Genomic DNA, 27835 nt, shown 5'->3' with positions numbered 1-27835 from the left:
CTTCTATTTCCTCATTTGTAAAATTGTGATAATAATCCTTGTGTTACCTACCTCACAAGAATGGTTGGCACTTTGCAAATATCCTGATGTAATTCAAATCCCATGTTTACAGTCAGCAGCTGAGCTTAGAGAACATCCACTTTCTGCCCATGATGATTCCCAAGTCCTTAAGGACATCAACAAGAGAGGTTTGGTGAAGTTGGATCAGTACAGGCTACCAGTGATTGAGACTTCTTGTTTTTAAAGGAGATTGCTTTTGAGCCTTGTTTGTGAGCAGCCTGAGGCTGCATGCAGAGTGCACTGGCAGCATCTGTTTGTGAGGGAAATTGAGACAGTTTTGTTGATATACACAGAGTTGTACCTTAGCAACCAAATCTGCATAGTGTCCAAGAATTGAACGTTCCGACTATAAAAGACTGATCAGTACCCATCTCTGAGTGCCCTGCTAGAGGCTGAGAAAGTTTAAAAAAAAAAAAAAAAGAAGAAGAAGAAGAAGAAAGAAAGAAATAACCCCTTCGCTGCTGATGAGGAGTTATTGACCAGCTGGAGAATGACCAGAATGACCACCCATCCATAAGCTACTAAAAACATACACAGATCAATTGAGTGAATGCTGAGGTTGGAAAAGAAAGCTTGGGGAGTAGGCAGGAAGAATGTGATCCCTATCTTCAAATACCTGAAGGTCTATCATTTAGAAGGATTTGTCTTGGGCTGTGTAACCCCAGACCCCAGAACTAAGTCAATGAAGAGCAGGTACAGAGAGGCAGATTGAGGCTTAATATTAGGAGGAACTTCTAATTCCATTACAGCACCCTGTAATGGAAGGAATTGCCTCGATAGGTAGGATAGAAGTTTCATCATTGTCATGGACTCTAGGGGGACATTCAGGCTTTGAAGTTCTGTGATTCTAAAGTAGTCATGCAGTAGTCATGCAGCCTTGTTCCTTGGGTTAGAGTGGTGAATCAGTGACTCACAGAAAGATCTCTGAGGTGCTCTAAGCCAGGTGGCTGGGAAGCAGCATCTCCACACTGGCAGTGAGGGCCATTATAGCTGAGCAGTGAGGAGCCTGACCTAAAAGGAGAGTATGCTACACATAGCAAGGGAAGGGCATGATGTTCTTTAGTTCAAGAAGAGCAAATGTGACCTAGCAACAAGTGAGAGAAATGGAAAACAAGTGAAGAGTCCATTCCTTATTGAATGGAGGGGCAGGGAAATGGCTAGATGGGGCAGAGAGATTTCCTTAGAAATACATCTTTTGGTATGATTAATGTACATTAATCTTCATAGACATGTACACAGGACACAGGCTTGTGTATTTGTGTGTTTTTTCATAAAGTCATTAGCCTCCATCTGTTCCATTCTAATTTTGAAAGAACTATTTTCTTCAGTGAGCTTTTGAATCTCCTTTTCCATTTGGCTAATTCTGCTTTTGAAAGCGTTCTTCTCCTCATTGGCTTTTTGAACCTCTTTTGCCAATTGAGTTAGCCTATTTTTCAAGGTGTTATTTTCTTCAGCATTTTTTTGGGTCTCCTTTAGCAGGGTATTTACTTGTTTTTCATGCTTTGCTTGCATGTCACTCATTTCTCTTCCCAGTTTTTCCTTCACCTCTCTAACTTGATTTTCAAAATCCTTTTTGAACTCTTCCATGGCCTGAGCCCATTGAGTGGGCTGTGATACAGAAGCCTTGACTTCTGTGTCTTTCCCTGATGGTAAGCATTGTTCTTCCTCATCAGAAAGGAAGGGAGGAAATGCCCGTTCACCAAGAAAGTAACCTTCTATATAGTCTTATTTTTTTTTCCCTTTTCTAGGCATTTTCCCAGCCAGTGACTTGACTTCTGAGTGTCCTCTCCACCCCCACCTCGCCTCCAGATCCGCCCAGCCAGCCCTTGGGGTCTGAGATTCAAATGCTGCTTACCAGCCTCAGGGCTTTGGGTGGGGGCAGGGCTGCTATTCAGTGTGAGATCAAGTTTAGGTGCTCAGGTGGGGGCAGGGCCGCCTCCCGGGCTCAGTTCCCTCAGGGGGTTTATGCAGAGACCTTCAACAGTGGATCCGGGCTGCTGCCTGCTTGGGGAGCCCCAGTCTGTTCCCACCTCTGCTGTTGCCTCCCGAGGGGGCCTGAGTTATGGGGGCACCCCACACCCCTCTCGACTCGCCGAAGAGACCCTCTCACCGACCCTTGTCACGTGTGGGTGGGGGACCCACCCGGCCACTGGAGATTCCGTCCCTGAAGCCTGCTTGGATCCACTCCTTTCCGCGCCATGCCGCCGAGGCAGGATTGGGCTCTGTTCCAGTCCGGGGTGTGAGGGACCTTTTGCAAGAGGTTTTCAGGCTCTCTGGAGCAGAAATCTCATCCGCTCCATTGTTCTGTGGCTTCTGCTGCTCCAGAATTCACTGGTGGTTCTTTTTTTACAGATATTTTATGGTCAGTGGGTTCGGAGGTAGCGTATGTGCATCTTTCTACTCCGCCATCTTGGCTCCGCCCCCTATTTGTGTGTTTTTTAAAGAGATATCTAGTGCTTTCAAAGCAAAATATCTCCTCTACCTCTGGACTTCTGTCAGGGAAATTTGATTTGGGCTGTCATTTAAGGGATTGTTTCTTCTATATCAAAGGCATCAAAGTTCAGATTCTGCCATGTCTTCTTGTAGCTGCCTTTAGCAGTGGGAAGCAATGGCTCCCTGGGGCCAAAGGACCTTCTTTGTAATACTCCTCTTAGCTTGGTTGCGTCTTGCATTCTTTCAAAAATATCCACATTATGCAAAGGAGGCCATGCTCTTACAGGGTTGTGTGTGTGTGAGGGTCTGACCCTTGGCATTTTCTGTCCTGCCTGGGACTAACAGTTGCTACCTCTGTCCTCAGTTTGCTTCTAACCTTTACATTAGATTTCTGCAAGGCAATGAAGGAGAGCACCATTTTGTAGGGTGTGACAGCTGTAGCTAGGATCAGAATTGAAGTCTCAGGAGGAACTGTAAAGCTAGGATATTTGCACTAAAGGAAATCTTCACTCAGGAATATCTCCCTTGCTTGTACCCTACATATTTATCATTGGATAAATAGTCAATCCAGTAATTGAACCTGTTGAATTAGACTTATAGAACATAAGAGCCATCAAAGAATTTATCAGATAGAACATAAAATGTCAAATCTGGCAGGGGCCTTTGAACTTAGAATGAGTGTCAGAGATGGAGGGTCCTTGGAAGACAAACTGAAGAATGGCTTTGGAGACCATCTCATCTCATCTAGCCCTGTTTTACAAATAAAGGGACTAAGTCTGCCGCCTTCCCCCAACCCCAGGAGTCCAAGAGCCCACAGTGAATCAGTGGTGGGGTCAGGATTAGAACCCCGATTTTGCCTCCCACTTTTCTTCTCTTCACAGGATGCTGCCCCTTAGCATGCCTTTTTTTTTAATGGCCTTCCCAACTCAGGTTAAGCTGACTTTTTTTTTAATCTTTACATTTTATTTGGGGTGTGTTTGGGGACTTGACTCCTTTCCCTGTTTGTTGCAGCTGCAGTGTGTTTCTTCCTTTTAGTTACAGTTGCAGAAAACACAATATCTACAGCTGGGACAGAGCCGAGGCCAGTACTATGGAGGGTCCCTACCCAATGTGAATCAGATTGGGAGCAGCTCCATGGACTTGCCCTTCCAGGTGAGTGTCCTTTCCTGCTTCTGCTATTTTAGGGACTTAGCCTCTGCCCTCAACTCCACTCAATCAACAGATTCGAAAAGTTACTCTTTGCCCATTGATAGCCTCCATAGCCCAGGTTGGCTACTGTGTGGTGAGCAGTGCAAATCTGTTGTGTGTCTGTATCAAAAATGGTGTCTCTTTAGGCTTCAGGGGTCTCCAGATAATTTCCAGAGCCCTCCTCCCTGGGGGTCAGGAGGAAACAGAGTGCAGCCAGGCAGGGGCTGTCTCTGCTCTGGCTAAGAGTCCCTGGATCCTCCTCGGGTCTTTCCCCTGTCAACAGAATCCATGGTGAGAATACTATTCGAACAAGAGTGTTTCAGCAGCCACTACACCTGTTGGTCAGTTTCTACCAGCAGCAGTAACTGTTTGGGGCCTTTGGAACTTGGCTTCTTCTATCTTAACTAATCCACAAGCCCTGTAATTCTCAGAAGAAAAACCCAGCAGCCTGACCCCACTTCTCTGCAAGTATTTCTTGGCAGATCCTTCTAGTGAAGTCTCTTGTTACTAAGATGTCATTGCCCTAACAAATTATTCTACAGAGCATGTTCTAGCACCTTACTGTCTGTGTTATAGATAATTAAAGACAAATTCCACTCACCAAAACAAAGGAAAAGCCTGTTTTCAGATCCAGCAACCTGGATCTCACTCATTCCTTCTTTTACTGACTTACAGATGGAGGTGATGTATGTGTTAGGGGAGTAGTGTGAAAACTGGGCCTCGGCCTGGGGTCCTGTTTGAGAATGTTTGGGGCTGTGCTTGGACAGAGGCATGACTAATTAGAAAATAAGTTGTTCCTTTTATGAGCCATACCTTTCCCGTTGCTGAAAAATGGTTTCAGCATATACAGCCTAGGTCTTTGGGTCTTCATACTGAGCAGTCCATAATAGCAGGCTAAGCAGAAAGCTGCAGAGAGGACTCAGCTCAGAAACTCTCAGCCTTTTCCCCATGAGGAGCTCTTGATCTAGTTCCAAGTGACCTGTTTCCCCTCATTCCTCATCCCCAGGTAACTTCATGTGCGTGATCATTTACTTATATATGTTTAGATTATCACTCTGCTGTATGCATTGGAATTAAATCATGTTGCTCCCCTTACAATGGTCTTTCCTGATTTCCCCTCCCACCTAGTCTTTACTCCAGCAAATTTCCTTCCTGAATTTAACTGTTCTTTTTAGTGTTCTTGCTGGTCACCATTTCATTCCCTGACAAAACAAGAATTTTTATGAAACTCCTGAATCCTGACTGACCAGAAACCTCAGGTTGAGGCTTTCTGCTGGGGCATCCATGGTACCCCCAGTTATCTCTTTTTCAGTGAGTTGACTGCCTTCTTGTGAGCCATAACCAAGGGGTTGGGAAAAGGGATTAGCAGGTGGGAAGGGGTAGGAATGCAAATCCATGGGTGTGCCCAAAATGGGGAGGAGGATGGATAAGTGGGATCTCTGAATGTTTCGGTTCTTTGCATTTTCAGCGCAGCGGAATTCTTGGAGAGACGTTGGGAGCAGCTCCTGTCTCTTTGGTAAACGTGTATTGAGGCTGGTGCCAATACGTATTTGGGACTGGCTTGAGATTCCCTGAGCAGATACGTATTTGGACACTCCCTGTTCTCTCTCTCTTGGTATGCGCCCTGTTTGGTTGACACACCCTTACAGCTCCCAAAGAGTTGTTCTGGTCTGTCAAATGAAAATGGATTTGCTCCTCATCCCAATATTTAAAAATGCATATTGTTTAGTTGATAGACTCTTTGAACCCATTTGTAGTCTATCCCACACTCCGTGCTTCCTTGATGGACAGCAACAGCTCTTTTTAAGCTGTTTTTAGCCCGTGGTTTAATCAGACAACATCGAAGCATGTGCACCATGTCGGCATGTTTTTCTTTAAAAAAAAAAAAAACCAACAAAACCTTAGGGAAAAACTAAATCTCTTTTAGTTAACCTGGGAAGAATATAGCAGCAATTACAGGGTGACAGTCACAACTTCCCTCTTCTCCCTGAGGCTTTCTTCCATGTCTGCTTCTCCTGTGCCTAGGTTTGAATGAGTGGTTTTAATTTATAGGAAACTGGGATTCTTATAATCTAGTTTGCCATGAATTTCTCGTGAAAAATGTCCTGGATTCTGACTTTACAAGTCAAACTAGAGAGTGCCGTCCTTCTGGAACCCCTTGAAGACAGCTGGGAATTCTCCCTGGAGAGGCAGGGTAGGGGGTTGGGAGTGGGCAGCACATAGACATTCCAACTACTCCCGAATTGTTCATGGCACTGCCTTACAGACAGAGACATAAACAGGATGGGAGCGAATGTTCCTTTGGGGTTCTGCTTTATTAAAAGTACAGAAGAGGTGTGCTAGGAGGGATGGTGGGGCAGAGGGAGAGTCAGAATTGGCTAAATATAAAAAGATCAGGTCTACAGAGAAAGAACAAAGGAGTTGTGATAGAGAACAGAAATCTAAATCATTGTTAAAAAATGGGAGGCATTGTTTTACTACCGAAGTAGATTTTTACCTATAGTTTTGAAAAAGCACACAGAGCCTAAAGTCAAGTGAGATGGTGGAAGAGGTTAGATTTGTCTTATCTGGGTCTCTAGTGGAAGTGTAGTACATTTAAGATTTCTAGACCTCCGGGTGGAGATCAGGGCCTCCTCTGAGGTCTTTTCTTCACATGGCAAGAGGGAGGAAGTACATATCATGTCACCTGATAGCAAGGAGCAGTTGGAGAGCATACAGAGGCCGCTGTGTGCTCATGTCCCTTGGCTAGTCGTTATTACAGAGACCAAGAGATGCATCAGAAGATCACTCATCCAAGCCTGGAAAAACTCACTGGGCTGGGAACCTGTTGCCAATTGTCAGGACCTCAGTCCTGGGGGAAGACCTCAGGGGTTGTACACCTGGCAAACATCCAAGACCCTCTAACCATGGCCCATTAGAAGTAGGACAAAAAAGTGGGGAAAAATGTAGGGCACTGGGGACAGAGATGGAAGGGCAACCCTTCAGCCTGGCTGAATTGAAACAAAGGTATTTTTTAGCTTCAAGAAGAATAATGTCAGCAAAATATGGAGTTTAGAAAGTTAGGCCTTGAACTTCCTCTGAAGAGCCTTGGATTTCACCCAGAGCCTAGGAGCTGCAGATACCAGCTGACCACTCACAGCACAAAGAGCTTTGTGCCTTGTCAGGGACTTGAGATACCATAGTTATGGGTGGGGAGGGAAGAGGAGAAAGTGAAAAGTTGGGGCCAGAGAGAGATGCCAGAAAAAGGGAGAGTCACCTACCAAGGAGTTAATCTGGCAGAAGGTGTTGAAGCCATTTGGTCCCCATTTGCATTTCTCTTTGCTCCTCTTGCTGTCAACTCTAGGGTAGCACTGTACAGCTGGTTCCATCTGGATGCTCCATCTGGATGCACGCTGCCCCGTGCATGCTTCCTGCACCTGGTCCAGCCCAGCCCAGCCCTGCCTTGCCCTGTCCTACCTTCTTCTCCCATCCTTTTCCATGCACTAGCTCCCAGCAGGTTCCTGGGCAACTTTCTATTTCTTTTATTTCTATCATTTCAAGTCTGTTCAAAGGGTTTGAGGGCCTTAAAGGGTTGAAGAAATGATGGATGTGGAAGGAGACCGGACCTCCTCTGTTTCCCTCTTTATGCTTGGGGATGCATTTTGCTTAAGGGTCCTTTGGGTATCTCCTGAAATTGATCCAGACCAAAAAAAGCTGGATGTGGCTTTTAAAAGGTTGGAGTGGGGGTGGGGGAGGTAAGAAAGAGAACTGTGAAGGAAAATTGAATTCCTTCATTTAACTAAACAGGGTGGAGGGAGGCTTTCTCCTCTCTGGCTTCTGCAGCTGGTAACTGTTGTATGGGTTTCTCTTTCTCTGTTTCCTCTCCCCTTCTCCTTTCTCAGACTCCTTTTCAATCATCGGGCCTGGATACCAGCCGGACAACTCGGCATCATGGTCTAGTGGACAGAGTATATCGGGAACGCAACCGCCTTGGGTCTCCTCACAGGCGCCCTTTGTCGGTGGATAAACATGGACGGCAGATATCCTTTTCCCTAGAGGGTAGAGGGCAAGCAGCCAGCGAACGTTCCATTGTAGAACCCAACAATGAAAGGACTGGGAGGGCCCTTAGAATAGACCATTAGTTCTGGAAGAACCTTGGAACATTCAAGAGCAAAAGAATCTTAGAACATAGAATGTCAGCACTGGAAGGAGCCCGAGTGCATAGGCTAGTGGGACCAAAAAGGCTGTTAGAAACCATTTTACCCAGGGGCACCTAAAACCCAAAGAAGAGGGGGCAATTAGTAGTGCTGGTAGGATAGACCCTTTATACACCTTGTGGTGAAGATGTGGGACCAGCTCTTTTCCCTGTCTCTTTTTCTGGGTTGGCTTCCCCTGGTCAGGAGTTCCCTATCCTTGCTGTAGTGTGAGCAGCATTAAAGTCTGAAGTTCGGGCTTCTGGACCCGAGGCCCAAGAAACCCTTTCTCTGAGAGCAGTTTGAGCTTGCAGCCAGTCAGGAGAAGCCCTAAGTGCTAACCTGAACAGAACTTTCCTGCCCAGGGAACAGTGCAGGCAGGCTGAGTTCAGAACTGGGGAGGAGGTTAAGACCCCTAGGAAGGAGTCAGCTGAACCCAGACTCCCTGCTGCCCCAGCCCCACATTTCACGACCACATTCCTCTAGCTTAGAAAGACTGCAGCCCACACATGTGTGTTCACAGGAGGAAAGTGCTGAGTGGTAGGCGGAACCAAGTTGTACCACCAGGGAAAACATATTGTAGTGGTGGATAGGGAGAAAGGGCACAGAGCCAAATCAGGAGGGCCCGGAGGAAGAGCAGCTCCCACCATTTTCAAGCCTGGTACAAAGGGATGTATAAGCATGTTTGAGAGTGAGGGGCCCAATGCTCAGTGTACCCTCTTTTCTCCTGTTGCCTTTTCTTGTTAATTCACCATTCTAGACAAAGCCTTCCTTGCCCAGGAACATGATTTTCTCTCCTTTGGGCTGAAATCTTATTGGATCAGTCTGTGAAAACTAAAGTTATCTCTGGTGGGGGGGTGGTGGTGGAATTGCCGCCAAGTGTGGGCTCTCTGGTTGTTTTCCCCTTAAATCATCAAATCACGTGGACAGCTGTCCGTACAGTACCGTCTATCTGTCACCTCCATCAGATACAAGCTGGAGAAGGTTAGTGCTTAATGTGTGTGTGTCAGGGTCAGACTCAGGCCCAGGGCCCCCCCAAGGTGATACTGTGTGTTCAGGAAAAACTCTGCCTTACCTGAGTCATCAGCTCTACAGCCCTACCTCTGCATCTCTTATCAGGTTGATGATTTGCCATCTTAGCGGCCATTTGTGGGCACTGCCATATGCATGCTTAATTTATTTTGTTTTGCCCAATTTGCTGATTGCTGAGCTTCCAAAAGCTCCTTTTTGTCAGCTCTCAACTCCTAAGCCTGTTTCATTGGGCCTTTTCTGAGGAATGTGTTACCAGGTGCCTTCTGCCGTTTGGGAGGGCTGTCAAAATGCTGCTTATCATGTGAGGATTCTGGGGAATAGCATATAGTGGTGCCTGATACCCTGACCCCAGGAGGAAGGACCTGAGTGATGTTGTACAGATTTTAATCACTGATGCTGGTCACAAGGGTGTTTCTGTACTGATACTATTGTACTTGGTTTCTAGCGTTTACTGGTGTCATTTCATTTTCTGAGTATTTTATACATTTGGCCAGGAGGTGATGTTATCTCTGACCTAAAATTGAGATACAAGGAGGCTTATTGTTAGCCATACCAAAAAACGAGAGAGAGAGAGAGAGAGAGAGAGTGTGTGTGTGTGTGTGTGTGAAAGAGACAGACAGTCATTCCCTTCTTTCTCCCTCCCCCCATTTCTGGTGTCTGCTTTGAGATAGAGAGGTATAGATATATCTGTAATATCATTTGTAGAAAATGATAGCGTTGGGGTGTCTTGGGAGAGACTCTCCTTAGGTCTTCACCAAGGGATGTGGGCCAAACCACTGATTCAAGCAGCTCATTTTACAGATGAGGAACTGAGGCAAACAGAGTTAAGACCTTTAAGTTACTAGCTTGTGTCCCTGACCTGGGCAAAGCACTCACCTCTGTCACGGGGTCATGGAGAGTCAGACATGACTGAAATAGCTGAACCAGACAATAGTCAGATCTATGCTTAGGAAGAATATCTTGACAGCCGAGTGGAGGACAGACCAGAGAGGGTAGACACTTGTGGTAGACAGACCAAGCAGCAGCAGCTCTTGCCCTAGTCTAGGTATGAAGTACCTGCTTTGGGCTTGTGGCAATGGCAGAGGAGTGAAGGGGCTGTATGCCCAAGATGGTGCCCATTGATTGAATAGAGGGAGAGAGTGTGAGCAGCCTGAGGGACCAGGAGGATGTTGCTGCCCTCCATGGTAAGGAGGAAATTCCAGAGGGGAGAGGGTGTGGGGGGAAAGTCCCAGTGTGAAATGTGCAGGAGACCATTGGAGATGTGGGTACTGGACCTCAGAAGTGAGGGTAGGGCTGGAGAAGTCATCAGAGGACCATCAGCACAGAGATGGCCATTAATTCTATGGGAACTGATGAGATCATCAGGGGACATAGTGTAGAGGGAGAAGAGAAAAGGGCCCAGGACAGAGCCTCCTTTGCAGCCAGACTGGCTGTGTCTTTGCATGGGCAGTGCGATGTGCTTTTCTTCCTCGTCTCTGCTTCTTGGCATTTCCAGCTTCCTTCAATTGTCTAACCTGGTGCCATCCCTCAACACTTGGCTTTTTTGGATTCTTCCAGGGTTTAGTGCCCTCCCCTCCAAGAACTGTTCTCTATTTTGCATGTGTTTTTTCTCTCCGGTAGAATGAGAAGACAGGAACTATTGGGTCCCAAGTTCAGGGCTGGGCATTTTGTAAGAGTTTAAAAAGTGCATGTTGGACAGAAGTTAAGTCCGACCCTGGTGTTTTTACTTAGGTTCAGATGGGGTCAGGTTTTGGCCAAGCAGGGAAGGGAGAGGCCCTGCTAGTTCATCCTCTTTGAAGCTGGGAAAGCTAATGGTCTGTCTCATCTTCTCGCCAGGACTAATTCTGACTCTGCCCTCCATCAGAGCACCATGACACCTGCTCAACAAGACTCCTTTGCTGGAGGGTCCCAAGACATCCAGCAGAAAAGAGGTAAGTGGAAGTCTGCAGAGGGCCCTGTGTGAGAGCCCAGGAAGCCTGCCTACCCACTTAGTTAGCTCTGAAACCTGACGTACTTGCGGTTGCTGACCTAGCAGGCCGACAGTCATGCTTTATGGAAGAAACATTTGCCTTTCTTTGCTATTAATCACAATGTATGTATAAATATACAGGTTGATTTTTACAGTTCAAAGCATGAACAAGAACCCCACTCTGTTGGGGAAGTGTTTATTTTTTTTAATGCAGTTTTGCTGCTGTGTCTCAGAAAAGGAAGAGAATTTTAAGAGGAGAAGCTTTCATTATAGAAACAAGATTATCAAAACTATTTTGTAATGATGAAGACAAGTACCTTGAAAGGCAGGTGTCATGGACAGAGCATTGGGTGGGCTCAAGGTCAGAAGACCTAGGTTCAAGCTGTGGCTGCCATGGTTCTTAGATGCGTGAGCCTAGGCAGGTCATGCTGCCCGCTTTGTTCAGTTTCCTTGTCTATAAGATGGGGACGTAGTGCTTTTGTCAGCAGAGTGCTTCATGCCCTGTGAGCCGCTCTAGAAATGTGAGCCTTGTGGTTATTCTCTTCAACAGCCTGGGGATCTGTGCTGTTGTCTTTGCACCAATTGGAGCCTCTGCCTTAGCAGATGGAATTCATTTGACATAATCCTTTTTGAAACGACCTGTGGTGATCCTTAGAGAATATACAGCCTGTTTCTGGGCTGATATTCAATGCCTTTCCTGCTTGATGGGACCTGTTAGAGCTTGGTCTTTGGTGGCATAGTCCAGTCAACTCCACATCACAATGAGATATCAAAGGAGGGCAATTTTTTTTGCATATAAAAGCTGTCAATTATTTTTATTTTGTGTAGTTATTAAATATTTATTACCTTTACTTTTTAATTTTAATTTTTCTCAATTACACATAAATACATATTTTACATTCATTTTTTAAAATTTGACTTCCAAATTCTTTTCATTCCTCTCTTCCCCTCCTTGACCCTTGAGAAAGCAAACCATTTGGCATAGATTCTATACGTGCAGTAGTATAAAACATCCCTATATCAGCCATGTTACAAAAGAAAACACAAACCAAAAAACTCAAGAATCATGAAGTAAAAAAAAGTGTGCTTCAGTCTGCATGGAGGTGGAGGAGGACATTTGTGCTGGTGACTGTTGTTCCTGCTAGCATCATTCTCTCTATCACTATTAGTGTTTCCTTCACATACGAGATTCCAATAGAAATGGCCTGGGATAAATTGCTCCATGGCTATTGTTCCTTTACATTCAGTATTCTCCAGGCTTCTGAATAGGTGGCTCGAATGCCTGCTTTTGTAGCTGAATAAAAACATCAGACTGTGAGCTTATCCTCCAGAGGCTCAGGCAAAGGACTGTGGGTGTCACAGCCTTTCACCTGGGGCCACAGCATTGCACTTACTTTCTCACTCTCTACTCAGAAAGCTTCTGTTTTGTGCAAGCTGGAGATGGAGGATTGGGCATAGTGAGAGCTACTGACATCTTGTCCTCAAGTTTTATGGTCTGGGCCTAGCAGGAGTTACTGGTCAGAAGCTCCAGGCATTTCTGAGGTCAGCCCATGAAAGGAAGTGAGTGTCGGGTGCAGTGCTAGCCCCCAGGCTGAGTCTGGCAGATGTTACGCAGGTGCTCAATTTGTACAGCGCTATTATTGTTATTGTTATTGTGGTACTTTTTACGTTATTGTCTTTTTATGTTGGCAGCTGCTGTTAACCCGTGAGTTTTCTTTGAATTGCTTCCCCAGAATGAGACAGAATATTATAAGCTATATAGTATTATATATATGATAAGCTGCAATGTATTACATGTTTTATATTATAAATATTATAACCCACATATTTCTGAGGTTTTACTGATGCTTTTTTTTTCTATCACGTTTATTTTTGGATTTGCCTTTTCTCCTTCCCCCTTCACTGTGGACCCTTCTTTGAAAGAAAGAAAAACAAGGTTTTTTCAAAAAGTTAAGCAAAATCATCTAATATAATGAGTAAATCTGGCAATGTGTGCAGTGTTCCACATCCATAAGGCTCCCACCTCCCCTGAAAGGAGGGATCTGTGGTTCTTCATCTATTCTCTGGGAACCAAGATTTATCATTACATTCATTCAGGATTCAATTTCATTTTAATTTTTTTAAACATTATTATATCAATCTATAAACCAACATCTATTGACTTAGAGGCAGCTAGGTGGCTAAATGGATAGAGCAGTGGGCCTAGAGTCAGGAGGACATGAGTTCAAATCTGGCCTTACTAGCTGTGTGACCCTAGGCAACCTTTATCTTTGTTTTCCTCAGTTAAATGGGGATAGTAATAACATCTACCTCTCAGGATTGTATTGGGGGTAAAAATAAGGTAATATTTGCAAAATGCTTAGTGTAGGACCTGGCACACAGTAGGTATTATCTAAGTGTTTATTCCCTCCCCCCTTCCTTAAGTTCCTACCATGTGTCAGTCAGCAAACATTTTTTAAGTGCTCACTGTGGGTTAGGCACTGTGCTAAGCTCTGGGGATACAAAGAAAGGCAGAAGACAATCCTTGCCCAAAGGGGGCTCTCAGTCTAATGGGGAGACAACATATAAAAACAGTGATGTTCAAATAGGATCTGCACAGGGTAAATTGGAGATGATTAATAGAGGGAAGACACTAGTATTAAGGAGGGTTTGGGGAAGGCTTCTTGTACAAAGTGGGATTTGAGTCCTGTGCTAGATGTAGGAATGCAGAGTCCTACGTGGAACAGTCCCTGTCCTTCAGAAGCCCACAACATGTATGATGTACACAGAGGCAAGCATATGCCACAGTACAAGGAAATTCCAAGGGGGAAGATTGGGGAAGGTCTCCTGGAGAAGGTGGCCTGTGGTTGAGCCTGGAAGGAGGCAAAGGTGAGGGTGGCTTCATTTCAAGCCTGGGGGACAGCCAGCCTTGCAAAGGTAACCTGTATGAGGCCAGGGCAGCTGGACTATAGGCTCAGGGAAGGAGAGTAATGTGTAGCTAGGCTGGAAAGAGAAGGTGGAGCCAGTTTGCGGAGTGAATGGAGCAAGGGAGTGAAATGATCAGAGCTGTGATTTAGGAAATCCCTTTGGCAGCTGTATGGAGATTGGTTTGGAGCCTGCGAGATGTGAGGCCGACAGACCCAGCACAAGCTATTGGAGTAGTGAAAACCAAGAGGATCTGCATCAGGATGGTGGCAGGATGAACAGAGAAAAAGAGAGAGATGCAGAGACGTGATCAAGGGTCAAGAGAAAAGTGATAAGCCCTAGTAACTGATTGGATCAACAAGGCAAAGGAGAGGGAGGAGTCCAGGATGGAGTCCAGGATGACTCTGGGGTTACTGACCTCAGTAACTGGAAAAATCATGGTACCTTCAGCAGAAAGAGAAGTTAGGGGATGAAGTATGGGTCTGGGGAAGAATATGAGGTAGTTTGGGACATGCTGTGTTTGAGATAACTGATATGTATCCAGTTTGCAATGTTCATTTCAACATTCAGGCATTTGGGAATGTGATCTGGAAACTCAGAAAAGTTTGGGGTTCATCAGCATGGAGACAGTGATTGGCCCTGTATAACCTGATGAGGTCACCACGACGAGGAGAGAGCCTGGGACAGAACCTTGGAGCGCCCCTTCAGGATGGGGCTATACAGTGATGGTGATGATCCAGCAAAGGAGACCAGGAAGAATTAGATAGGTAGGAAGAAAACCTAGAGAGGAGAAGGCATCTGGAGGGGAGTCAGCAGTCACAGGCTGCAGAGAGGTCAAGAAGGATGAAGACTGGGAAGAGGCCATTGGAGTTGGCAGTTAGGACCATGGGTAACTTTGGAGAGATTCTTGTTGTATGGGGAAACGCAGGTTTTACTTGGTGTTTGTTAAGTTCAGTGAAAAAAATGAAAAAATTTCTGGAACTTTGGAAAGAGAAAGTGGAGGCAATGAGTGGAAACAGCCTTTTCTACGAGTTTGGCCATGATGGGGTAGAGGATATAGGAGGGATATAGGATGTTAGTTGGAGGGGATGACAGGTGAAGTCAAAATGAAGACTTAGGAGCAAAGAGCCTGCAGACAGGGAGACATGGGGCAGTTCATACAAGCCTTGGTTTCTGCAAATTCCTTCACTTCATCATTCATTATAGGACAGTAATGTTCTGTTACATTCATGTACCACAGTTTGTTTAGCCATTCCCCAAATCAGTGGACCTTATTTTGTTTCCTGTTTTATGGAGGAAGGAAGGAAGCATTTTTTGAGCACCTGCTATGTATTGGGTACTGTGCTAAGTGCTTTACAGATAATCATTTCATTTGATCCTCACAACAACCCTGGGAGGAGGTAGGTGCTATCATGACCCACATTTTACATTTGAGGGAACTGAGGCTGACAGAGGTAAAGTGACTTGCCTAGGGTCACACAGCTAGTAAGTAGTATCTGAGGCTGGATTTGAACTCAGGTTTTCCTGACTGCAGGCCTAACATTCTACCCACTGTGCCCATCTAGCTGCCTCTACTACAAAAAGTGCTTCTATGAATAACTTCCTTGAGGCACTGCTAGGCTCAAGTAGTAAAGAGTTTGGTGATTTTTCTCCCATAATGCCACACTGCCTCCTAGACATCAACAATGACCACTGCCGGTTAGTCTAGTAGTGTTTTGTCTACTTTTTTGTCTCCTCTTTTCTAGTTTGATCCAGACTTCTCATTTCATAAATGAGGAAACTGAGGTTTAGTGGATTTGTGTAAGGTCACACAGCTGGGGCCCAGCCAAAACTGGATCTTCCTTCATCCTTTAGACTGCCAATCCCAGCCCCTAGCAACTACAGCGCCCTCTTTCTGAGATACCATAATCCAACCAGTCTTCATCCCATTCCTCTGCAACCTTGTCAGCCTGCCAGGAGTAGGAGGTTCTTGCAGGAGGGGTGGCCCCCCAATTTATGAAAGTAAGATCCCCCAGTTTATGAAAGGAAGCAGCTAGGCTTGTAGCAGACATCAGATTTCAAGTGGGAGGAATTTCCCTTTTTTGTCACCCCCTCTTCTCATCACACTTGCCTGGTGTCAGGATTAATTCCAGGGGTTCTAAAGGTAAATAGCACATCTGGCCTATCAGATGTTCAGTCTTCTTCTGGGTTAGATTGGGATAAACAGAGAATAAAACATATACAGATCTCGCAGACTCAAGGACTTAACATTTTCCATCTCTTTTGATACACATTAGTTTCTGTGAGTTTTTTGTAACAAATCCTTTTATAGAATTTTTTTCTTGCCCATAGGAGTAATTGTTGTTTCAGTAATCACAGCACATCTGTAATATGAATAACAGCAGTATCTGCTGCTGTAGGTAGAATTCTTAAGTGATGCCCCAATATAGTTTATTAACAGGTTTTGTCTCATATTCCTTCTTTTTTCTCCCTTCCTCTCATTTCCTCCAACCCAGTCTTATTATTGACAGTCCCAGGAATGGAGGAAACCACCTCTGAGACTGACAAAAACCTCTCAAAACAAGTGTGGGACTCTAAAAAGGTAAGAATTGATGCAATTCTGACATTTGGGAAAGAGAACGTTCTCCTAAAACCTAGTGTATCACTTCTTCCCTGGAGAGGAAAGCTAGAAACTCTGCTGCGGGGAGGAATCTGTGGGCACCAGAGATGTCTGTGCGTCAGTTTCAGGGGATCCTTGGACCTGAATGAGGAAAAAAGACATTTTTATTTCAATAAGTGTTATTTCCTTTCGTTATCTCCTGAGATTTATTTTCTGCATTTGAAAACATGGCTCTGAGAAAGGCTCCATAGACATCACCAGGCCTACTACTCAAGGGGTCCAGGGCCTCAGGACTAGACTAACTTATGAAGGGCTCAGAACCAGAAAGAGCTGTCCAACAGGGGAGGGGGCTGCCTGGCGAAGTGATGAGTTCCCTGTCTTTGCAGGCATTCACACACAGGCTAGATGACATCTTGTCAAAGATGTTGTAAAGTAAATAAAGTGAGAGTTCCCTGAGAGACCTCTGGTGTGGTTTTACCAAATGGGTGACATTGTTGGAGGGGATACCCTCCCCCTTCCTCCCTGGCTCAAAGGTAGGAAGAGAAGAAGACAAAAGCATTGGTAATCTTTGAGAACTGCTTCCTGGAGAAAGTGAGACCTTGAAGAATGGGTGAAATTTGGATTAGAGGAAAAGGGAAAAGTCTTATAGAAAAGTAGGCAACTTGTTATTGCTGTGTAGTGCTTCTCAGATCTAGGGCCCAGTCCAGGCTGAGTGCCCAGGGGGTGCTCTGATAAAGACTTGATGATTATTTCAGGAATGGGGTTTCCTCATCTGTCAGGTGTGAGCTTTGTACTGAATGATTTCTAATGCTGACTCCTGTCCTTCCCAAGGATTTAGGGGAGGAAAGGGGCTCGAGCAGCTTCCAACTGGTGTAAACTCCTTAGAAGATTCTGAATGGGAGGAGAAGGCCTGAGCTGGGTAGGAGGACCAGCTAGTGAGGGCTGTTCACAACCAACATCAGCGTGAGAAGGTTGATAGAAAAGTAAATGCCCCTTAGGCCAGGTTGAGCCAAGTAGGATAAATAGAACCCTGCCTAGGGGTAAACTAGTTTAGCCACTTTTTAAGAGCAAAGTTTGTAAAGTTTGCTGGTCTCGTTCATTATTTTGTTCCTTCTGTATTCAAATAGTTGCTCAGTCATTCCATCCAAGCATTTTTTGAGGGAGAGCCTCCCACGTCCTATGTTGGGTACTGGGAATACAAAGACAGAAATGGACCAGTCCCTGCCCTCAAGGAGCATATGCTCAGTAGAAGGAGAGAGCATAGATACCTACAAGTATATGCAAAATAAATCAATACAAAACAGTGAAGGTAATTCGGAGGTGACCCATTGGCAGTCAGAGAGATCAGGGAAGGCCTCTTGGAAAAGGTGATCTTTGAACTCAGCTTTGAAGGAAACTACAGAGACAGGTGAGGAGGGAGAACATTCCAGGCTTGGGGGACAGCCTGTACAAAGGCAAAGAGGGGACAGATAGAAGGCCCCAGGTGAATAGCAAAGGGAAGGCCAGTGTGGCCAGCCTGCAATGCGTGGGAGTCATGAGGCTAGAAAGGTGAGCTGGCATGGGACTGTGGAGACCCTTCAGTGGCCAACGGGGGCATTTGGTCTGAGAGCTAAGTGTCGTGAGCAGGGGAGTGACATGGCACCTGGGGCTTAGAATGTCACTTTGGCAGGTGTGTGGAGGAGAGGGAGGCTATAGGGAGTCTCTTCTCATGGTCCAGGGGCGAGCTGATGAGGGCCTGAATTAGTGCCTTGGTCACAGGAGAAGAGAGAGGTGGCTCATCTGAGAGCAGCTCTGGTGGTAGGGGGAGCAAGACTGGGCAGCTGATTGGGCATATGGGGCAAAGAATCAAGGGTGACTCTCAGGTTGCCAGCTGAGGTAACCAGAAGGATGATGGTCCCCTCAGCAAAAGAGGAAGGTTTGGACAAGCTTTGGGGTGCAGGGGCAGAGGAAGACAATGAGTTTGTCTTGGACACAGGCTGAGTTTACAATGCCAACAGGACATCCAGTTTGCAATGCCTATAAGCAGTTGGTAATGTGGAGCTGGAGCTCAGGAGAGAGAGTAGACCTAGATATATGTCTAGAAGTCATATGCTGAGATGAGAGCTGATGAAGTCCTTGAAGGAGTGTGTAGAGAGAGGAGAAGAGCTGTGACCCAACCTTTGTGTTTTACTCAGATTAAGGAGCAGGGACATAAATGATCATCCAGCAAAGGGCAATGAGAATTTGGACAGGTAGGAGATGAACCCAGAAAGACCCAGAAAAGAGACTATCCAGGAGGAGAGGCAAGGCTGCGGAGGTTAAGAAGAATGAAGAATGAGGAATCAGAACAGGCCATTGCCAAGATCATTGGGCACAGCTTCCAAAGCCAGATGGCAGAGCTTAGAAGAGAGCAAGAGGAGGGGAAGTGGAGACATGAGATGTTAACAGCTTTTTCTAGGATTTTTGTCTCTGAAGGAGTATGGAGGGCTATAGGAGATGGTATGGCCTTGAGGTGAGGCATCTGCATGTTTGAAATCAGAGGAGAATGGGGGAAAGAATGAGAAGAGATGATTGTGGGATATAGGGTATCTAGCGAGGTACGTAACCTGATATTGGCATTGTAGTTAGCCTCTGACCCTAACGGTATAGACACTTCTAAGTGCCTGTGGGTGGGTTGATGCCCACACCCACCCCCACCTCCCATGGAAGAGGGGATCATGACTTATTCTGCGTCCCTTAACACAGAGCCTACATGCAGGAGGCATCTCAGAAATATTAGTGAACATTGAATTGTTTTATGAGCAATTCTGTGAGGGAGAAGAACAGTTTGGTGAATTTCATTTCCCAGTCATGTCCGTTGAACCAGTACAGAGTTTCTATTGACCTGGCTTCACATCAGTAACATGAGGGGCTGTGCATTCATCGTATCCCCCAACCTTTTGGGTCTCCCTGTCAGCACTGTATTTCTGACATTGGGGACTAGTTAAATCACAGAGGAGCCATAGTTGATCCATCCTTTTCTTTGGAAATTGTCTCATGTTTAGTTTATAAGGCTGTGGGAAAGACTTCACTGTCATTGAGCCTCCTAGGTTGGGCATGAGGTATACTTATGCTCAGCACTGGAGAAAATAGGAAGGACAGGACTTAGGTACTATTCAGTAGCATGGTACCTGTTGGAGAGTCATTCTCCGTGCTCTGAGATCAAGCTCGTACCACCAGAAGGCACTGGGGAGGGACAGCTCGGAGATGGAGGTGGAGGCTGAGGAACAGCCCAGAGAGCAGCTGTGTCGGGGCTCAGAACTCTTGTCTCCAATGTAAAAAATCCAGGCTCCAGTTCTTGCTTTGCTATGGGAATCAGTTCAAACAGTCTATTATTGATTTCTGGCTGGTTTGGGTGTTTTGTTTTTTAAAGCTTGAGGCATTTGAATGGTACTGGAAAAATCAACTATTATTAACAGGAACATCTCCCCAAGCATTTGGGAGAGGAGGCCACTTTCTCACTTGAACTGTTCACAGTTCCAACAGGATTTCTAATCACTTGGAGGAGAGCTGTTTCTGAGTTAGGCCTCTTCTTGAAGGTGCCTAACACTGTTGAGCAGTGCCCCCAGCATCTGTAGCAGAGATAGCAACCTAGCTTTCCCCTGAGGCTTGGGAGCCCAGGCCTTCTCCTGCCAGGCCTCAGTGCCCCAGCTTCTTCTCTGGACTTCAGGCCATTTCTACTGACTCAGGAGGGATCACCACCCAGCGGAGACAAGCTTGTCGAAGAGATCGAAGCCACCACCAACCAGGCTGTGATTTCCAGCACTGAAAGTCAGCCTGGTATAGGAGAGAGATATCCAGCCTCTCAAGATCCTATCTGATGTTATCTATGAGCCCCCAAATCATTGGAACTGCATCACTTTCTTTCTCAAGGAGCTAGCACAGGCTTCCTCTCCACTCCTACCCTTATAGCTGGGGACCTCAGTATACATATTGCGGCCCCCAGACACCCTGGCCTCCCAGCATCGGCCTCTCAGCTTTCATGACCTTCCTTTTCAGTCCAGCCAGACACACACGGATCATCATTCTATAACTGCTCATGCTCGCTAGAGTGCTGAATTGCTTTTCCTGATCCTAAGTACTTGGCCTCCCATCTCACCTGCCTGTCAGCTTCACTCCTCTAACCTTTTCTTCATCCTCAGAGTAACCTGTTGTCATGCTCTCCCTCCTTCCCCTCCTGGTCAGTCATCCCTGCTGTAGCCTTCCTTTCCAGTAGTAGCCCACATAGTTTTGTACTACCCTCTATCCCTTGAAGCCCTGGCCCCCTTATTCATATAGTAGTCATGCCTTCCCAGACTGGAGCCCCCCATTGCCCACCACCTTTTCTTTTTTACTCCTGTGCTGCCAAACCAAAGGGAGAAGTCATCCCGTGGTGTGACATGGTCTGCACAGACCATCATTTATTTCTGTGCTCTCAGCCCAGCTTTGCTGCTTTTCAACCAGAGGACTGCATTACTTAAGTCTCTGGACCTCAGTTTCCTCCTCAGAAGAATGAGGGCATTGGTCTAGATGACCTCTGTTGTCCCCTTCTGTTCTTAAATGTGATCTATGAGAATGAACCTGGACCCTCACTATTGTAGGGTAATCCTTTTACTACTCCTTCGCCAACTCCATCACACTCCCTACAGTGTCTGTTCTAAACCTTCTTTTCTTTTCTCAGGCCCTTCACACCACCCCCTCCTCAGCAGAGGACCTGGCTTCATACTTCAAGAAAACAGAAGCTGTCTGTTCAAAGTTCCCTTTTCTCTCCCATTCTATACCTCAGATCTCCTCTGCCTCCCTCTTCTCTTCTCTTTTGCTTTAGGCCGGGAGAAAGGAGTGGCCAAGCTCTTCCTTGGGCCCTTAATTCCATTCTCTTACATCCGCTCCTGAAGGTGGCCCTTCTATCCTCCCTCATCTGTCTCTAGTCTCTGTTGTATACTGAATCCTTCCCTGCTAGCCAGTGTGCCCAGATCTGCCCTAGTTTTAAAACATCCTCCACTTGTCCCCACCATCCCCCCAAATTGTTGTCCTGTATCTTTCCTCTCTTTCGTGGCCAGACTCCTAAAAAATCTCCCTACACTTGTGCCTTCCCTTCCTCACATCCCACTCACTTCTCAGTCCCCTGCCATCTGGCTTCAAAGTCTACTCCTCCACAGAAAAGGCTTTCTCCCCAGGTCACCAGCCATGCTCCACCCTTTGACTTCAGTGTTCTTTTCATTTCTTCCCCTTCTTCCTCACTGCTGTATCTCACCCTGCTGATGAGCCCCTTTCCAGGTATACTCTCCTCCTGCCCCTGGTTCTCCTCCTCCCTATCTTCCTTCCCAGGCTCCTTTGATGTCCTACTGGCCATGCCCCTCCTTCAGTGCAGGTGCTGTCCTGAGTGTCAGGGACATGTCTGGAAAGTAACATGTCCCGGGGGGTGCTGCCTCTTCCTGACTTGCTTATTTCTGTGGAGGATGCCACGATTCCTTCCAGTCACCTGAGTTCTCAGCCTCCAAGTTGTCTTCCAGTCAGTTACCAGTTCTGCCTTCATAGCATCTCACCTGGCACAAGTCCTCGCCAAGTCTCCCCTGGCCTATGACCCCCCCCCCATTATTCAACCTCTCCCTTAATGCAATCCCTTCTCAACTGCCACACTGTGATTCTTAAAGTATAGATCTAACCATGTCATTTCTCCACTCCAGAAGCTTCAGTGGCTCCACATTTTCCAGGAGAAACTAAAAACTCCTCTGTTGGGCATTGAAGGACTTTCATGGTCTATCTGCAGTCTGCATTTCCAGCCTGATTCCATGTTGCTCCCCACTGGATACTTTCCACTCCATCCACACTAGTACATTTGATATTTGCTCTGCATGACATCCCATCTCTACCCCTGGGCCTGTGTACAGGCTGTCCCTTCTTCTGGAATACCCTCCCTCCTTTCTCCATCTTGGAATTCTGGTTCCTTTCAACCCTGGGCTCTCCCAGACCTCTTGTAGACAAGGTCTTTTCTCAATCCCTCTTACCTTTCCCCTGACCTGGTGCAGCTTGTATATGCTGAGTATAGACTTAGTTCATGTTGGCTCATTCCTGTAGAAAATGGGTTCTTTTAGGGCAAGCACGGGGCTGTTCTTATCTTTGTATCTGCAGCAGCCAGCACAGTGGCCAGTGCTGGGTAGGCATGTAATCAATGTTCAGTTGAATGGAGCGTTTTTTCCTGTGAGAGCAAAATGAAAGGAATGCTTCTGTGGAAACCTCAGCTTCTGTTTTTACGCTAGGTCACCTTTAGCCCAAACCTCTAAATCCCCACGCAAGGCCTGCTGCTTGAAGGTCACCCATTGATCAAAGGGCCTTCATTCCCCTCCCACCTTCCTCTTCCCTCTTCTCATCATGCGCACAAATCGACCCCATATTGCACTCAGAATAGTTTAATTGTGCGATTGTAGAGGAATCAGAAACACCTTTTGGAAGTTTTTGCTAGTGAGCTCCTGCCCTTCCCCAAGCTGACCTCATTGCACCTTCCTAGAAAGACTCTTCCCTGATGATGTGACCTTATTCCTGGAGACTTCTGAGGTAGAGAGCAAAAATGCCCCCCTTCCTTCAGGGGCTCTAGCCTGAGGGGAGGTTTTCCTAAGCCATTGTTTTCCCTGCCCCATGATTGGGCAAGGGACAAATGCCAGCTCCCAGTCTTCCTGACCATTTGCTGCCCCCCTGGGCATTTTAATGGGGAGAACTTAACTTTTAGTGGCATTTATTTAGGGAGAGTTTAAAAACAGTGAATTGACTTATTTCTGGAAGCCCCTGGCTCTAGGTCTTTAGAAAACCAAACAAGTTCTTTATGGTGCCCTCCTTAAGGGAAAGCCAGAGTTGGGAGCTCAGGATGTGGTCTGCATACTGCCATATGTTGTGAAGCAAGGCCATACAGCCAGAATTGAGGAGTGTGAACATGCAGGCTTTTTTTTTTTTTTTTTTGGCATTAATAGATCATTTTATCATGATCTGGCTTTGAGTCCTGTTCTCTCACACTCATGGGCAGTGTGACCTTGCAAGTTACTACTTTCTGGGCTGCAGATTTCTCATCTGTAAAATGATAGGGGGATGATCTCTAAGGTGCCTAGGCACCCCTAAAATCCTTAATTCTTTTAACTCAGACATGTTGACCTGAAAGTGTCACAGAGGGCCAAGGACTTGGGTTTGGTGACACTGAGTGCTGAGGAATGCATGCAGCCCTCTTGAACTGAGTTTCATTGTGGTCTTGTGTTTTATTTCAGACAGGGTCATCAAGACCTAAATCCTGTGAAGTCCCAGGAATCAAGTAAGTTTTGGCTATGTGGGTATGTCTCAGTTTATGTTCACAGTGCCCATGAGAGCACGTGCTTGCACATGTACACACACACACCCACCCACACAGACACACACACACAGACACAGACAGACACACAGGCACACACACACAGGCACACACACACACAGGCACACACACACACAGGCACACACACACACAGGCACACACACACACACACACACACACACACACACACACACACACACACACACACACACACACACACACACACACACACACACACACACACACACACACACACACACACACACACACACACACACACACACACACACACACACACACACACACACACACACACACACACACCCCCCCCCGTGGGCAGTAGGGAGGGAGGCAGTGGTCTACAACTTTACAGCCTTTACCCGACTTTGTCTTCACCTTAAAGCACCATCTGCTTCCAAGACACTTTGAAAAGCACAGAGCCTTGGCAGGTGATGACAGTCTGCCTGGAGTGCAGCAGGCACTTCTGAGGAGATACCTCTCTGGCTGCCCTTTGCCCTGCTTCTGACCCCATAGAGGATTGGGGGACAAGGGTACCCACCTCTGTTGAGATATGGCTTCAGCAAAGCCATGGTTTTCTGCAAGACTGCTGAAATGGCTAGTTTTCTTTTTATACTATATGCTATACTGACAAAAGGAAATCTCTGAAAAAATATGCTGTATAGACAGATGGCCACTAGCTACCACACTGAGGTACTCTACAGGTCTGACTGAAGAGAAAAGGACAGCCTGACTTGGGCCTAATATGATTAACATGCTCAAAGAGATGTTATATCTAGTAGTCTTGGTATCATTTCTTGTAGCTGATGCTTTTGTGAACCCTGCCTTATTTCAGTGTTGAAAAAGTACCAAGCTGAGAGTGGGAAGGCCTGGGATCTAGTTCCAGCTCTGCTGCTAATGGGCTTTATGACCTTAGGGGAATTGCTGCAATTCTCTGGGTCTCATTTCCTCCACTTTGACTAAAGGAGTTGGAGTAGATGCTCTCTAAGGCCTCTCCTCTGACACTGGGAGTCCTAAGGGCCCTTCCAAGCTAAGCTCTAGAGTTTTAGCATGCTGTGGTTCTAAAATCTCTTTGTATTAGGTACCCCCTCAAAGCTCACTGTTGCTGTTCTCTGTGTGGTCTCTCCCTCTCGTTTAGCATCTTCCCATCCACTGACCAGGAAAACACTACAACCCTAATTCCTGCTACCCATAACACAGGGGGCTCCCTCCCTGACCTGACGAATATCCATTTCCCTTCTCCTCTCCCAACCCCTCTGGATCCGGAGGAGTCCACATTTCCAGCCCTGAGCAGCTCCAACAGCACTGGCAACTTGGCAGCCAACCTGACCCACCTGGGCATCGGCACTGCCAATCAGGGTAAGGGGTCCTGAGCCAGGTGTACAGCGTGGTTTGTGTGGATGCTCCATAGCTCAGGGCAGTACGGTGAGGGGGGTGGGAGGTGGGGCAGGGATCCTGCTGAATGTGCATGTGTAGATGCAGTTCAACCATTTCAGGGTTGAAGGGTGTTCTACAGATGTGGGCGTTTTGATGGAATATGCATCTGGAGATAGTCGTTTAGATGTTATTTGTTTGCTTGGAGCAACGACAGACCATTAGGCAGGTGAATATATCATCCCAGAAGCCTGTTGAAAGAGAGCCCTGATCCTGAATTTTCATGGAACTTTCAAAGAAATCTCCAGGTCTGGAATTGCTCTGTTGCTTTCTTGAAGAACAGGAGAGGCGAACAGGCCTCTGCTCTAGTTAGCTCATATCTGCAGTATTGTGTTCAGGTCTGGGTACCACATTTTAAGAGGGATGTTGGCAAGCTGGAGCATGCCCAGAGGAAGCTTGTCAGAATGCAGGAGCAGCTCCAAACTATGCCCCTTGAGAGTCAGCTGAAAGAACCAGGGATGTTGGTGCCTGGAAAGAGGGACATTCTATTATATTCTGATATTTGAAGGATTGAAAGAAGGAGCATATTTGTTCTACTTAACCCTGGAAGAGAAACCTGGGATCCATGGGGTAGGGGCGGTTGTAGGGAATCAGATTTGGAAACTTGTGGAAGGAATTCCTGTTTCAGGGAGAGATTGGGTTAGCTGATCTCTGGGGGCTTTTCTGCCCTAAGATTGTGTGACTCAGTGGAGAGATGTGGTCAGCTTAACCTGAGAGCACACGCTTGGGCCCAGATATGGTCTGTAGAGAAGGTCCAAAGCTGGGCCTGTTGCAGGGCACTGGAGGCTGAGCTGTGGCGTCCAATTCTGTCCAGGGTTTTAGGGTTTAGAGAGCCTGAATATGTCTAAAACTAGCCTCTTTTCCTGAAGACAGAGCCCCCAAAGGCCTGGTGATCCTCACCTCCTTACTTTGCCTGCCTGTAGTTTATCAGTGTGATGAGGACTTGGAGGTTGCCCTCAGTATCAGGCTCAGGCTTGGGGGTTTTGAGTTTAGTACAGAGAGTTTGCCAGTTGCTTTGCCTGACTCATGAGAAATGACTGAACGTGGAGTCAGAGGTTCTGAATGCAAATTCTTGTCCCACTTCTTAACTCTCTTTCTGACCTTAGACAAGTCTCCTCTCTTCTCTAAGCCTCGGTTTCCATATGCTTTGGATGTTATGATCTCTAAGGTGACATTGGCCAAGTACATTGGAGCCTTTTCCCTTCTGGTGGCTGCCACGCAAGCCTGGAAGGCATGGAGGGCTTGATGAGCAGGGCTTTGCTAATTAGATGAACGCATTACCCTGAGAGCCAGGGCACCGGCCTCTGAACATTCCCATGGAGGTCTGCTAGCTCCCAGTAGAGGTGCTGTGCGTGAGGTCTGGAAGTCAGATGGGGCTTCACTGAGCCTCTTGATCTCCTTCTGCAGACACCTTCTATTTTCTGTTCCTCGTTTTATCAGCTGGAATCTGCAGCAGCCTCTAGCAGGGCTCATTCAGTGCCTTTGCCAGAGTGCCCTTGGCAATCCTTTCAAAGCACTCCCAAGGATAATGTACCTCCAAACTACTGAGTCTAAACAAATGGAGTAGAATATACACATATGAAAATAATAGACTTGAGAATGTTGCCTTGTACCTAGCAGGAGGACTCACACACTGAAGGGCGGCCTGGTTGTTAGCGTAAGAAGAGTAGAATCCCATAATGTTTGACATATGTTTGATTGTTTGTGCATGTGCCAGGGAATACAGGTCACTTGGCAAGGTTTTTTTCATTTTAAATCAAGCAAGAGCTGCTGGCCTCTGGCACATACTGTACTTACCGCCCAGACCAGCCACTCAGGCCCTTGGACAACAAAGAAGAGGTCTGTGTCTCCTGCATGACGACTTCGCTCCTCTCTGGTTTCTGTCCTCATTTGTTGAAATCCTGCCCCCCCCCCCCCCCCCCCACTCCTCAGCAGAAATGGAAAGACTATGCAATCTGCAGATTGGGAGTGGGTGGCAAGTGGGGAATGTTTAAAGACTAGAGGGTGGAAAGGTTCTCCTGGGCTGGGAACTTTTCTGGGTGGCCCCCTTGAGCAAATGTTTTGTGCAATCAAGCAGAGCAGATTTTGACTCACTACTCATTTGATGTGCAGTGGAAAGAGTATTTGAAGTTAGAAGACATTGTCTGAGTCCCTTAGCCTCTGTAGGCCCTCAGTTTCCCCATCTGTAAAGTAATCAAATTGGATTGATCTCTCAGCTCCCTCCTGTCATTACCAGGACTCTTTGAATTCACCTTAGTCATCTTACAGAGATAATGTGAGTTATTACAGTGAATTCCAAGCTCCAAAGCCTATCCCCTCTATCTAAATTATATTTCAGATTGTTTTAGGAAGGATGTGAGGCTGCATTAGCTTGGTTTGCAGCCCATCATTTGGCCTCTGTCATTTTAGAAACCTGTCTGACTTCAAATATGAAGTTTTTTTTCTTTTTTTCTGGGCCCATTAGAGAGAGAGTATGGTGCAGTGAAAAGAGCCTCCACAGAAGACCTGACTGGCTTCAGGTCCTAGCTCCTTCCTTGCTTGCTATATGGCCCTTCATAGGCAAAACATGCCTCTGTTTCCTGTGTGGACTTTCATCTAGATCAGGACTTCTTAATGTGGAGTCCCTGCACTCTTTTTTTAAAAAGATGTTTTGATATCTGTATTTCAGAAGAATTAGTTTCCTTTGTACTCCTCTA

At 46.4% G+C, this 27835-nt stretch overlaps 1 protein-coding gene across 8 annotated transcripts in view; it reads left to right on the top strand.

Annotated features, from left to right (window-relative positions):
• The window catches only part of CRTC1 (CREB regulated transcription coactivator 1), a 126138-nt gene that overhangs the window by 76311 nt on the left and 21992 nt on the right, over positions 1 to 27835 (top strand). For 6 of the 8 annotated variants that reach the window (XM_072601616.1, XM_072601617.1, XM_072601614.1 and 3 more), the window contains exons 2-9: positions 3529 to 3645; positions 5150 to 5197; positions 7563 to 7700; positions 8776 to 8837; positions 10722 to 10816; positions 16254 to 16339; positions 23608 to 23651; positions 24844 to 25064. In XM_072601616.1, the coding sequence (XP_072457717.1) occupies positions 3529 to 3645; positions 5150 to 5197; positions 7563 to 7700; positions 8776 to 8837; positions 10722 to 10816; positions 16254 to 16339; positions 23608 to 23651; positions 24844 to 25064 (811 nt within the window). The remainder of the gene's footprint in view (positions 1 to 3528; positions 3646 to 5149; positions 5198 to 7562; positions 7701 to 8775; positions 8838 to 10721; positions 10817 to 16253; positions 16340 to 23607; positions 23652 to 24843; positions 25065 to 27835) is intronic. The other 2 variants (XM_072601615.1, XM_072601612.1) reach the window with 1 other exon arrangement.

Source organism: Notamacropus eugenii, chromosome 4 (assembly GCF_028372415.1).
Source record: "Notamacropus eugenii isolate mMacEug1 chromosome 4, mMacEug1.pri_v2, whole genome shotgun sequence".
NCBI lineage: Eukaryota > Metazoa > Chordata > Mammalia > Diprotodontia > Macropodidae > Notamacropus > Notamacropus eugenii.
This window is presented reverse-complemented; position numbering and strand designations above follow the sequence as displayed.